The 14,049-nt window shown below is 36.7% G+C and overlaps 1 protein-coding gene across 2 annotated transcripts in view; it reads right to left on the minus strand.

The window, feature by feature from the left end:
- CCDC173 (coiled-coil domain containing 173) overlaps positions 1–14,049 on the minus strand; it is a 38,540-nt gene that overhangs the window by 22,374 nt on the left and 2,117 nt on the right. The window contains exons 2-4 of one of the 2 annotated variants that reach the window (XM_041774095.1): positions 8,038–8,264; positions 4,079–4,252; positions 3,787–3,980 (exon numbers count right to left, since the gene is read on the minus strand). In XM_041774095.1, the coding sequence (XP_041630029.1) occupies positions 3,787–3,980; positions 4,079–4,252; positions 8,038–8,264 (595 nt within the window). The remainder of the gene's footprint in view (positions 1–3,786; positions 3,981–4,078; positions 4,253–8,037; positions 8,265–14,049) is intronic. The other variant, XM_041774096.1, reaches the window with a different exon arrangement.

The following is a 14,049-nucleotide window of genomic DNA, read 5'->3' on the forward strand; positions in this document are numbered from 1 at the left end:
TATACTGCTAGAAATGGTAATGAGCCCATAAAAAGCCTCTTTAAGCCAACAATAGAATTGGAATACTAACTTGAGCAGATAAAGAGAGCAGATACAGATGTGGTAGAAAAGAGAGGAGAAGAGTTTCTTTCCCCATTTCTTGAATAATAAGAATCCATTCAGGGGCACCTGGCTATCTCAGTTGGTAGAGCATGTGACTCTTGATCTCAAGGTCATGAGTTCGAGCCCACATTGGATGTGGAGCCTATTTAAAACTAAAAAAGAGGGGCAGCCCAGGTGGTGCAGCGGTTTGGCACTGCCTGCAGCCCACGGCGTGATCCTGGAGACCCAGGATCAAGTCCCACGTCAGACTCTCTGCGTGGAGCCTGCTTCTCCCTCTGCCTGTTGTGTCTCTGCCTCTCTCTCTCTCTATGTCTATGATGAATAAATAAAATCTTTTAAAAAATCTTTATTTTATTTTTTAATTTATTTATTTATGATAGTCACAGAGAGAGAGAGAGAGGCAGAGACACAGGCAGAGGAAGAAGCAGGCTCCATGCACCGGGAGCCCGATGTGGGATTCGATCCCGGGTCTCCAGGATCGCGCCCCGGGCCAAAGGCAGGCGCCAAACCGCTGCGCCACCCAGGGATCCCTAAAAAAATCTTTAAAAAGAAAATACTAAAACTGTTCAAAAAGATGACAAAAATCTGCAATATGTCTAATAAAGGTTAATATCCAACATATATAAAAACTGCTTATTAATCAGTTTTTAATCAATGACAGACATACATATCAGTATGAAACAACTTACACAACAATGGAGTAACCAATTTATGATAACAAAAACCAAAACTGAGGAATATTTACACATGAAAAAGAGAAATATAAATTAAAATATACTATTTTTTGCATATTAAATTCTAAAAAAAGTACTGTCCAGAACTCATTATAACATAAAGAAAAGGATATCAAGGGCAGCCCGGGTGGCTCAGTGGTTTAGCGCTGCCTTCAGCCCAGGGCGTGATCCTGGAGACCCAGGATCAAGTCCCATGGCAGGCTCCCTGCATGGAACCTGCTTCTCCCTCTGCCTGTGTCTCTGCCTCTCTCTCTCTGTGTGTCTATGAATAAATAAATAAAAATCTTTTTTTTTTATAAATAAAAATCTTAAAAAAAAATTACATACTTAAAGCCTCTCAAAGGGCAGTTTGGCAGTATCTCTCCACCTATATAATCCAAGCTCAGTTCAAGAAATCTACCCTATGTAGATACATCTTTGCACAAAAGGCACAAAATATATATGGTTGGGGATATTCATTACAGCATTGTTAGAAATGGAAGAGGGAAAAATCCGAACTTCCCTTAATAACAACATAGTTAAATAAATAATAGTACATTCTCAGTGTATACTATGATTATTTTAAAAGATGTGACAGGTTCGTATATTCTGGCAAAAAAGATATTCAAGGTATACTGTTGAGTGAAAAAATTAAGACATAGAAAAATAGATTGTAAAACATCCATGGTAAAATATATATACACACTTAAATATGTCCTATATACAGATATTAGTAACAGTAATAAAACATTCTGAAAGGATTGTCACAAAACTATTCATAATGGTTATTTGTTAAGAGGAAAATAGGAGTTAAAGAGACATTGAAAAGGGTGGATATGAAGATGGACTTTTCAATTTTATTCCAAGTTTTGCTGTATTGAATTTTAAACAACCATATATTCATTTATTATTGCAAAATTTAAAAAATAGCTTTGAAAAGAAGACAAATATATGTGCAAATGTTAATAGTACCTACTCTGGATCACAGAATTTCTAGTGATTTTAATTTTCATTTTGTTTTATTGTATTTTGTAATTCTATAATGATCACATATTTTTTTTTTAATTTTTATTTATTTATGATAGTCACACAGAGAGAGAGAGAGAGAGAGGCAAAGACACAGGCAGAGGGAGAAGCAGGCTCCATGCACGGGGAGCCCGACGTGGGATTCGATCCCGGGTCTCCAGGATCGCGCCCTGGGCCAAAGGCAGGCGCCAAACCGCTGCGCCACCCAGGGATCCCTATAATGATCACATATTAATGGTATGTGTAAGTACAAAAATAATTTTTTTCTTTAAAAGTAAATTTTTTTTTTAAGATTTTATTTATTTATTCATGAGAGACACAGAGTGAGAGGCAGAAACACAGGCAGAGGGAGAAGCAAGCTCCATGCAGGGAGCCTGATGTGGAACTCGATCCCGGGATTCCAGGATCACGACCTGACCTGAAGGCAGACGCTTAACTGCTGAGCCACCCAGGCATCCCAAAAGTAGAATATTGTTTAAAATGTTTTGATAATTTACACAATTTATGCACACTTAAACTACAGTGTAAAAAAAACTGATAGGTCTCACATTGGAGAAACAAGGTGGCCGGTAGACAAGGAAGAGACTTTTTACTGAATCCCTTTTGTGACTTTTCCTATTTGCATATATCACTTATTTAGAAAAGTAAGTAAAATTATACACAAATACAATCCCCACTCCTGACATATATATATATAATATATATATGTCAGGAGTAGCTACTTCTTAAAAAATTTTTGTTTGATTTCTATTTACTGACATAGCAAGACCTCATGATATACTGGTAAGTGAAAAAATACACAATGATACGGGCAGCCCTGGTGGCTCAGCGGTTTAGCGCCGCCTTCAGCCCAGGGTGGGATCCTGGAGACCCGGGATAGAGTCCCATGTCAGGCTCCCTCCATGGAGTGGAGCTTGCTTCTCCCTCTGCCTGTGTCTCTACCTCTCTCTCTCTATGACTCTCATGCATAAATAAATAAAATCTTAAAAAAAAAAAAAGAACTCAGCTTCCCATTTAAAAATATATATATAAAATGATACTATTGATCCAATATCATTTTATAAAATAGGTATAAGCATGTATAAGTACATGCTTAGGGAAAAAGTCTGTATTAGTGGCTCAATGATTGTCAGGGACTGAGGGGACAAAGGGGCATGAGGGAACTTTTGGGGTGAAGAAGTATTCTAAATCCTGATTTAGAGGTGGTTATATACAGCGATATGCTATTTAAAAGATGAATTTTATTAATAAATCTAAATTATAGCTCAATGAATCTGACCCCCTCCACCACCATCACTGCCAAAAAAATGTCTATACTGATATACCAAAACAGTAACAGATTGTTATAGATTAGATTATTGCTCAAAAAGATTCACTCTCTTTCCCATTTCCACGGGAGTTTATTTCTCTGTCCCATGGTTAGACCTGCCCATATGATTTATTTTAGACTTATGATAGATCAAGTGTATTTCCTTGACTTTTGCCCTTGACTTAGCCACATTGTTGTAAGCTTGGTCTCATTCTCTTGCATCTCTGTCAATACCATGAGAAAAGTTTCCCCAAGTGTCTGCTGTCCCTTCATCCTGGACCTTAAAAATGAATATACAGGGATGGAGCAGATCAGAGTCCTCTCCACACAACCAGCAAACACAAATAGTCTTGCAGTTTGAAGAAAAGCTGTGCAGCCAAGCTCAAACAGCCCACAGATGCATCAGATATAAATGATATTGCTGAATGACACTAGATTGTGTGGTTGCTTGTTATGCAGCATTATTGTGACAATAGTAACTAATATATTATTTCTGGGTAAGAGAGTAATAGAGAATTTTAACCTTTCTTTGTATTTTTTCTACTTACTAGTTATTTCAGCATGTATTACTTTTATAATCCGAAAAAAAAGCTTTTGTGAGAAAAAGAAGGTACAAAAAAGGTAATTTATACATACTGTTTTAAATGATCATTGGCAAGAGCCACTCTGTTTCTGCGTCGTTTTTCTGCTTTTTCTTGTTCTTCTTTAAAAGCTTTTTCAATGTTGAGTTTCAATTGTTCTTCCCATTTTTTATCTGATTTTATTTTATTCTTTTGGTATTCAATCTGTGCATCACGCTCTTTCATTACTCTACTAAGAAGAAGTCCTGACTACAAAAAAAAAAAAAAATTGTGGCATTAAAAAAAAAGCTTAATTATGTATAGATATGTTAAATATATACAGAAATGCAAGAAAACCCAAGTAGTACATGAAAGTTTTTCACTCTTTCTGTCTGATAAAACTGATATTGCTTTGCATATTCAATAGCCTTTTTTCTTTCTCCTTGTTTGTATATTTCTTCCTCCACATCAAGAATTTGTCTTTCTGCCTCTATTTCTTCATCACGCTTCTTTTTGGCTTCAAGTTTCTGTTCTTTCATCCCCTGAAAAAAGAAAAAAGCAGTCTTCTGTTTTCACTTTTCAATTTAATTTCAAAATTGAACTTTCATTATGAGTTTTTATTGTATCTGCATATATCATTGATAAAAAGACAGGTTACACTTACAAGCTAATATTTTAATTGAATTTTTTTGGTAGGTAACATGTTCACATGGTTAAAAATCCCAAAATATTATAAAGGTATACAGTGAAGCTCTCCCTCTAATCCTAACTTCCATCAACAATCTCTAAGATAACTGCTATTATTAGTTTCTTATATTTTCTTCCAAAGTTCCTTGCCATATTTACATAAAAAATATATGTATTACTACTTTTATTCCTTTAAAAAATCAACAGCAGCATACTTACATGCTCTTCTAAACCTATAAGGAGTCTAATGTGTCATATTGGATGAAATCTCTCTTCTTTATGGGTCATACTTTCCATGTCTTAAGAAAACTTTACCCTAAAATCCTGAAGATGTTCTATGATTTATTTTAAATTTTTACTGTTGTACTTTTCACATCTGGGTCTTTCATTCAGCTGAAGTTCATTTTTGTATATTCTATATCCTAAGGATATAATTTCAACTCTCCATATGCCAATTATCTCAGTATTAGTGATAGGATTCCCAATCCTTTCCCTTCTGACTTGAATGACATTTCTATCATATGTCAAGTTCCTATAACATGTGATAGTTTCTAGGCTCTCAATTCTGATCTATGACTTTGTCAATCTTTGTGTCCATAAAACAGTTCTTAATACTACATTGCTACCACATTTACTATATTTCTTCTTATTCTTTTACAACCATGGAGATATAAAGTATTATGTATAGTATGCTACTTCTGCCTATATATATGGTATATTCCACTCCTCCATGTCTTTATGGACCAGGGACTTGTCTAAAGTAAATTTTAAAGTGTAATTTACATACCTCCTTTTTAGTGTACAGTTTTACAAATGCATAATTGCTTATAGAACAGTTCCATCCTCTTCAAAAATATCTTCATTCCCTGATAAACCAACCACTCCCCGCATCTGCAGTCCCTGGCAACCACTGATCTGTTTTCTTTCCCTATACTTTTGCCTTTTTCAGAATGTAATATATGTAACATATGATATTAGTTACAATATAATTTATCCCTCTTCTAGGGGCACCTGGGTGGCTCAGTGGCTGAGCATCTGCCTTCAGTTCAGGGCATGATCCCAGGGTCCTAGAATCAAGTCCCACATCGGGCTCCCTGAGAGGAGCCTGCTTCTCCCTCTATGTATCTGCCTCTCTCTGTGTATCTCTCATTAATAAATAAATAAAGCCTTAAAAAAATTTATCCCTCCTCTAGAAAAAAGAATAAATTATGAATACTGTTCCTAAAGCAAGGTAGTACAAGCTTTTTGTGTCCCTTCCCACAACTAGGAAAAAATATTTTTGAATCTAATATCTAATAAAGGACTTGTATTCAGAATATATATATATATATATACATATTTTAAGATTTACTTATTTATTTATTCATGGGAGACAGAGAGAGAGGCAGAGACACAGGCAGAGGGAGAAACAGGCTCCCGGCAGGGAAGGGAGCCTGACATGGGGCTCGATCCAGGGTCTCCAGGATCACGCCCTGGGCCAAAGGCGGCGCTAAATCACTGAGCCAGCGGGCTGCCCCTTCAGAATATATTTTTAAAATTCTGGGGCACTTGGGTGACAGTTGGTTAAGCTTCTACCTTTGGCTCAGGTCAGGATCTTGAGGTCCTGGGACTGAGTCCCATATTCGGCTCCCTTCTCAGCAGGGAGTCTGCTTCACTCTCTCCCCCTGGTCCTCCCCCGTGCTCCAGCTCTCTCTCTCTCTCTCTCTCAAACAAATAATAAAAAATCTTTATAAAAAGCATATATTTTTAAAATTCCCTAAACTCAATAATAAGAAAACAAATCCCATTTATTTTTTGAAAGATTTAATTATTTATATCAGTGAAAGAGACACAGGGCCGAGGGGAGGCAGAGGGAGAGAGAGAATCTCAAGCTGACTCTGAGCTGAGCATGGAGCCTGACTTGGAGCTTGATTCTACAACCCTGAGATCACAACCTGAGCTGAAACCAAGAATCAAACACTCAACTGACTGAGCCACCGAGGTGCACTAAAACAAACCCCATTTAAACATGGGCAAAGGGATCCCTGGGTGGCTCAGCAGTTTAGTAGCTGCCTTTGGCCCAGGGTATGATCCTGGAGTCCCGGGATGGAGTCCCACATCAGGCTCCCTGCATGGAGCCTGCTTCTCCCTCTGTCTGTGTCTTTACCTCTCTCTCTCTGTCTCTCTCATGAATAAATAAAATATTTTTTAAAAATGGGCAAAAGATTTGAATAAACACTTCACCAAAGAAGATATACAACAGAAAATAAGTTCGTGAAAAGATATTCAGAATCATTGTAATTAGTGAAATTTCAATTAAAACTATAGTTTGATACTATTTTACACCTATTAGAACGTCTATAATTAAAAAGACTGACCATAGCAAGTTGGCAAGAATGTGGAGAGAACCGAACATTTACACAGTTCTTATGGGAGTGTAAAATTACAACTACTTTTGAAAACAATTTGGAAGTTTCTAAAATTAAATATGCAACCATTATATTATTCAGCCATTCTACCAAGATACTTACCCAAGAGAAGTGAAAGCATATGTCCACCAATAGACTCATACATGAATGTTCATATGCAGCTTTTATTTATAATAGCCAAAAACTGGAAACAGCTCATATATTAACTTTTGGTTAAAAAAAAAAAAAAAAAAAAACTTTTGGTTGATGCCAAAATCATCAACAATTGAACTGATAAACTGTGGTAGGTCCATACAATGGAACACTTCTACTCAGCAATAAAAATGAAAAAACATCTCCAGACACGTCTCTGTGGGGCCCCGCACAGGCTGGGGGGTCAGGGGTGCGCTTGGGGAGCAGAGTCAGCCCCCATCACCTGCTGCCCTGAGTAAAGTGATGATGCACCAGAAAAAAAAAAGAACAATTGCTACACCCAACAACATGAAGGAATTTCAAAATAATTGTGTTGAATGAAATTTACAATAGAAAGCAGATGAGGGCAGGGGCACCTGGGTGGCTCAGGCAGTTAAGTGACAGACTCTTGATTTCAGCTCAGGTCATGATCTCAGGGTTGTGAGATTGAGCCTTGAATCTGGCTCTGTGCTCAGCAGTGAGTCTGCTTGAGATTCTCTCTCCTCTTCCTCTGTCCTTCCCCCTAATTATGTGTGCACAAGTGCATTCTCTTTCTCTCTCTCAAATAAATAAACTTAAAAAAAAAAAAAAAAAAAAAAACAAAGAAAGCAACCAGATCAGGGCACCTTGCTGGCTCAGTTAATGGAGCATACAAATGGGGTTGTGAGTTTGAGCCCCAAGTGTAGGTGTAGAGATTACTTAAAAATAAAATCTTGAACAAAAAAAGAAAGAAAGTAGATCGATTGCCTGGAGACAGGCAAAGAAGAGTGGGGAAGAGTGAGAAGGAGTAAATCAAGTAAGAGGAAACTTTGGGTGATGAGAATGTTCATTATATGAACATTATAATGATGGTTTCAGGGATGTGTAAATATGTCAAAACTTACCAAATTGTATACTTTAAATATGTCTTACCGTATGTCATTTCTCTTAAATAAAGCTGTTAAAAATGTGTTTCAAAGCATTTTATGATATTTTGCATGCAAAAAAATATTTATAAAGGGGTACTAAGAAACAAGAGTGAGTCTTTGGTGTATGTGTACTCCTGGGTGATTAATACTTACTGCATATGTATTAGTCCAATGTTTTACTACTTCTTGGGATCGGAAATGCATTTCTTTCTTTGCCTTTCTCTCTGCACGAAGACATGCTGCTTTTCTTGTCAAATTGTCAAGGCTATCTCGAATCCTTTTCCACTCATTGTGTGGAATTATGGTAACCTGCCGGAGATCTACCGTGCTAGGCAGAAGAGGTGGGTGGAGAGTCTGATCTTCTTCAGAGTTCTTTATTTCTAATAAATTTAAAAAAATGACTATTAAAGACTTTCAAGAGTTTAACATTTTTTCTCAGACATTTCTATAGTATCATGATATCTGGAAATTGTTTTATTTTTTTTTAAGATTTTATTTATTCAGGAGAGACAGAGAGAGAGAGAGACAGAGAGAGAGAGAGAGAGGCACAGAGACACAGGAAGAGGAAGAAGCAGGCTCCATGCAGGGAGCCTGATGTGGGACTCGATCCCAGGTCTCCAGGATCAGGCCCTGGACTGAAGGCAGCACTAAACCACTGAGCCACAGGGGCTTCCCCTGGAAATTGTTTTAAATGATAATTTTATTCTTGCTATTTTAAGAACATTAAGATTAAATGGAAAGTATATAAGAACTTGAAATCAAAAGATAGTCATTTCTGTACTCTGTAAACTTAGGCAAGTCATTCAGCTTTTTGGAAACTCAATATCAACATCTTTAAAGTTGAGATCAATAATACCTACCCCAACAAGTTGTTATTAAAGCTTTTTTTCAAAATTGACCAAGTAGCAGTCTATAAATGGATAATTTGGGGGATGTTCATCTATTTAAGTTGTAGACATCATGACTAACTCTATTCAACTCTTTCCTGAGTAGCAGCAATGTAATCTGGACAACTAACTACAGTCTCAAGTGGGCCTCATTAGTTTAAGAATAATTGCATCTCCCTTGCCAATAATTATTTCTGTAATATGCAAATAAAAGGAAAAGAGATTTATTTGAGACTTTTAGAAAAGTTCCTTCTTGTTCTTCTGGGAGAGACGTCTGAGAGTGACTCTTTAACTAGATATGAACAGGAAGCATGAAGAACAGAAAGGCAACCATCCTATGACCACAAAAGGAAATAGCCTTACAATGAATTTATTACTGTGAACCACAAATGAAAAACAAAGGAGGACTGAGGGGAATGAGGATCTCATTGTGATGCTAAATCAATCAGACCTGGAAGCCTGGAGTTCCTGTTATATGAGCAAATAAATTTCCTTATTTTTAAACATGATTGAGTTGGGTATTCTATAGGAATTAAAAAGCATCCTAAATGAACATACCACATATGAACTATGTAAATCTAGGCAAAACTATTTAACTCTCTAATTCCTTAATTGCAAAATGGAGATACTAATAGGACCTACTTTATGTGGTTGGTGTGAGAATTAAATGAAGTTGTATTTGTAAAAAACTTAGAATAGGGGTGGCACACAATATGTTCTCAATAAATATCAGCTATTATTATGCTTACTATTTTTATTAGATTAATGAAACTGCAGTACAGAGAAAAGCAGAAGCAAGAAATCACATGGCACCAGAAAGAGATAAAGATACCAAGAAAAAAGCTGCCACAATCAACTAGTGTCTTCTTGGGGTTTGCATTAAGGTTGATGGGATTGAGAAATTGGTTGCTAAAGTAAAGTAAGAGTTTAGAACCACAGGTACCATCTTGTCTATCACATATCAAGTCTCTGCCTACAGAATAAAGCTAAGCAAACCTGGGAAGAAGTTAGAATAGTGTTCTGGATCAAGTTATACCTAAATTCCAAGCTCTATGAGCCAAAATATTCCCCTCTTGTTTTAACTATTATGAGTTTGATTAGTCACTTGTAACCAAAGAGTCCTGACAAATACATCCTTGTAACAAGTTTCCTTTGTTTTGCCGAAATTGCAATGAAAGGCTAACTAAACAAAGGCTACTAGGTAAACCATTTACCTTTTGATTAACATATTGTTAAGCATATTGATATCTTTTTCTTGTGACAAAAACTTTTAAGATCTACTCCCTTAGCAAGTTTCAATCATGCAATACAGTACTATTAACTATAGTTACCACACTGTACATCACATCCTCAGGACTTATTTATTTTATAACTGCAAATCTGTACCTTTTGACCCCCTCTTCATCATTTCTCGCACTGCCCACTTCCTGCCTCTGGCAACCATCCATCTGTTCTCTGTATCTACGAGCTTGTTTTTTGGGAGAGTTTTGTGGAGTTTTTGTTTTTGTTTTACATTCTACCTATAAGTGACATCATACTGTATTTGTCTTTCTCTGACATTTCTCTCAGCATATTGCCCTCAAAGTCCATGTTATTGCAAATAGCAAGATTTTATTCTTTTTTGTGTCTAAATAATATTCTCTCTATATATATAAACCATATTTTCCTTATCCATTCATCCATCAATAGACACTTAGGTTATTCCCATATCCTGACTTGTAAATAATGCTGCGTAAATATCACTTCAAATTAGTGTCTTCATTTTCTTTGGGTAAGTGCCCAGAAGTGCAACTCCTGGGTCATATAATTCTATTCATAATTTTTTGAGGAACCTCCATACTGTTTTCAATAGTGGCTGCACAAATTTACATTCCCCAAAACAAGGAGGACAAGGCTTCCCTTTTTCCAACATCTTCATGAACATTTATTTCTTATCTTTTTGAGAATAGCCATTCTAACAACCATTCTAATAGCCACCATTTATTGTGGTTTTGACCCAGTTTTTTAAAATCTAAAAGAATTTAGTTTCTTCATATTTGTGAATTCTCCAAATTTCTATTATTCATTCCTAATATCATTCCACTGGCTTTGAAGAATACATTTGGTATGATTTCCATCCTTTTAAATGTATAAAGGCATGTTTCATGGCCTGTCATGTGGCCTATCCTGAAGAATGTTTCATGTACAATTGAAAGAATAGATATTCTGCTCTTGTTGGGTGTAATGTTCTATTGATATCTGTTAGACCTTGTTGGTTTATCACAGTAAGTCATCTATTTCCTCGTCGGTCTCCTGTGTAGTAATTCTGTACATAATTGAAAGTGGGGTATTGATGTCTCCAACTATTATTGTTTGCTTCATGTGTTTTGGGCTCTGATGACAGATGCATATATGTTTTTTTTTTTTTAAGATTTTTATTTATTTATTCATGGTGGGGGGCAGAGACACAGGCAGAAAGAGAAGCAGGCCCCATGCAGGGAGCCTGAAGGGGGACTCGATCCCAGGTATCCAGGACCACACCCTGGGCTGCAGGCAGCGCCAAACCACCGCGCCACCAGGGCTGAGCACATATATGTTTATAATTATATCTTCTTGATGAATTGATCAATCATCAATCAGTATAAAATGTTCTTTATCTCTAACAACGATTTTTATCTTAAAGTCTATTCTATCTGATATTATTACAGCCCCTCCAGCTCTCTTGTTTGAATACTGTTTGCATGATGTATCTTTATTCATCTTTTTAACTTCAATCTATTTATGTCTTCGAATCTACAGTGAGTCTCTTGTAGACAACAGACAGTTGAATAATGATTTCTTAAATCTGGTCTGCCAGTCCGTATTTTCACTGAAGTGTTGAACTCACTTATATTTAATGTAACTACTAGTAAGGTAAAATTTATGTCTGCCATTTTGATATTTGTTTTCTATACGTCTTATAGCTTTTTTGTTCCTTTATGCTTTCAAAAGAGCCTTCTTCTGTTAAATAAATATTTTCCACTGTACCATTTTAATTACCTTGTCCATTTTTTACTGTAATTTTTGTGGTTTTCTTATAGTGGTTACCTTGGGAATTATGATAACACCTTAGTTTATCATAATCTAGTTCAGATTAATACCACATTTTCAATGGTTCCCAAAAACTCTTTTCATATACAGTTCCAGTTTCTCACCTCCCCTTTGTGCTACCGTAATACATTATAGGCCCATAAACACAGAATTATAATTATTTCTTTTGCAATTGTCTTTTAAATCAGAAGAAAAAAATTACAAATACACTTATGCAGTCTTTTATATTTACTTATGTGGTTACCTTAATTAGTAACTTCATGTGAATTTGAATTAGTCTAACTCTTCTTTCATTTCACAGTGAAATGTGAAAGGGCTCCTTTTAGTATTTCTTGTAGGGAAGGTCTACTAGCAATAAATTTGCTGTTTTTATTTACCTGGAAATACTTGAAAAGTTTTCTTAGATATAAAATTCTCTAAGTCTTTTTCTCTCAATACCTTGAATAGGTCAACCTGCTGCCTTCTGGCCTCCATAGTTTCTTTTTCTTTAAAGATTATTTATTTATTTATTTATTTATTTATTTATTTATTTATTTGACAGAGAGAGGGAGAGAGAGCACAAGCAAGGGGAGTGGCAGAGAGAGAGAGAGAGGGAGAAAGCAGGCTCCCTGTGCAGGGAGCTGACATGGGGCTCAATCAATCCCAGGACCCTGGGACCTGAGCCAAAGGCAGATGCTTAACTGACTAAGCCACCCAGGCACCCCTGGTCTCCATAGCTTTCTTTTTCTCTCTCTCTTTTTTTTTAAGGTTTTATTTATTTATTTATGAGAGACACACACACAGAAAGGCAGAGACACAGGCAGAGGAAGAAGCAGGCTCCATGCGGGGAGCCTGATGTGGGACTTGATCCCAGGTCTCCAGGATCAGGCCCTGGGCCCAAGGCGGCGCTAAACCGCTGAGCCACCCAGGCTGCCCTTCTCCATAGTTTTCTTATGAGAAACCAGCTAGTAATCTTATTGAGGCCCGTTTGTATGTGTTGCATTGTTTCTCTCTTGCTTCTTTCAAGATTATCTTTGCTTTTGTCTTTTTACAGCTTGATCACGATATTTCTAATTCTGGATCTGTTTGAGTTTATCCTAGTTAGTGGATCAATGAGCTCTTTAATATGTAGATTGAAGTTGTTCATCAAATATGTGAAGTTTACAATCATTATTTCTTCAAATATTTTCTACTTCTTTCTCTCCTCTTCTTCTAAGACTCAAATTATACGTATGTTGGTATACTTGTTGGTGCCCTACATTTCTATGAGGATCTGCTCATTTTTATTTTTTTTAAAGATTTATTTATTTATTCAGAGAGAGAGAGAGAGAGAGAGAGAGACTGAGAGGCAGAGACACAGGCAGAGGGAAAAGCAGGCTCCAAGCAGGGAGCCCGACGTGGGACTAGATCCCGGGACTCCAGGATCACATCCTGGGCTGAAGGCGGCGCCAAACCACTGCACCACCGGGGCTGCCCGGATCTGCTCATTTTTATTCATTCTTTTTTCTTCCTATCCCTTAGACTGGACAATCTCAATCAACATTTCACGGAATTTGGGCAGCCCCAGTGGCTCAACGGTTTGGCGCCGCCTTCAGCCCAGGGCGTGATCCTGGAGACTCTGCATGCATTTGTCCTTCGGGATTCCCAGGAATAAGTAGGGAGCTTCTACCTTCTATAAACATCTCAGTTCCCAGGTAGTTTTTTGTTTTGTTTTGTTTTGTTTTTAAGTTTTTTGGTTAGCTTGTTGGCTTGTACCCAATACTTACCACTGTATCAGTCATCTGTGATGTTAAAAAAAAAAAAATTGCTACTGACCATTTTAACAAACATACCCAGTGAGCTCTGAGTCAGGTCAAATAAAGTCAAGCCTTGTGAGCAGTATTTTCCAGAGAACTGAGACAGATCAAGTGACAGTTATCTTAAAAAAGGGCTTTGGAGAGGATCCAATCTTGTTCCACCCCCTCCACAGGTTACTAAGCCAATAGATTTCACTGTAGTTTCAGTGGTTTTCTAGACTTCCATAGGACTAGGAGAAAAGTATGATATTAAAGCAGGTTAAAATGCCAAAAAAACTTATTGTTGTTACCAAGATTCAGCTATTTTTTCTAATAAACAGTTCTCAATTGTTGTAAGCCTTTGGTTAATTTCCTGATTTCTCAATGAAAAGTTGATTCTGACAAATTTTTGTCAGTGTTCTTTTTGATTTAATAGAGAGGAGGACTTTTGGAGA

Source organism: Vulpes lagopus, chromosome 11 (assembly GCF_018345385.1).
Source record: "Vulpes lagopus strain Blue_001 chromosome 11, ASM1834538v1, whole genome shotgun sequence".
Lineage (NCBI taxonomy): Eukaryota > Metazoa > Chordata > Mammalia > Carnivora > Canidae > Vulpes > Vulpes lagopus.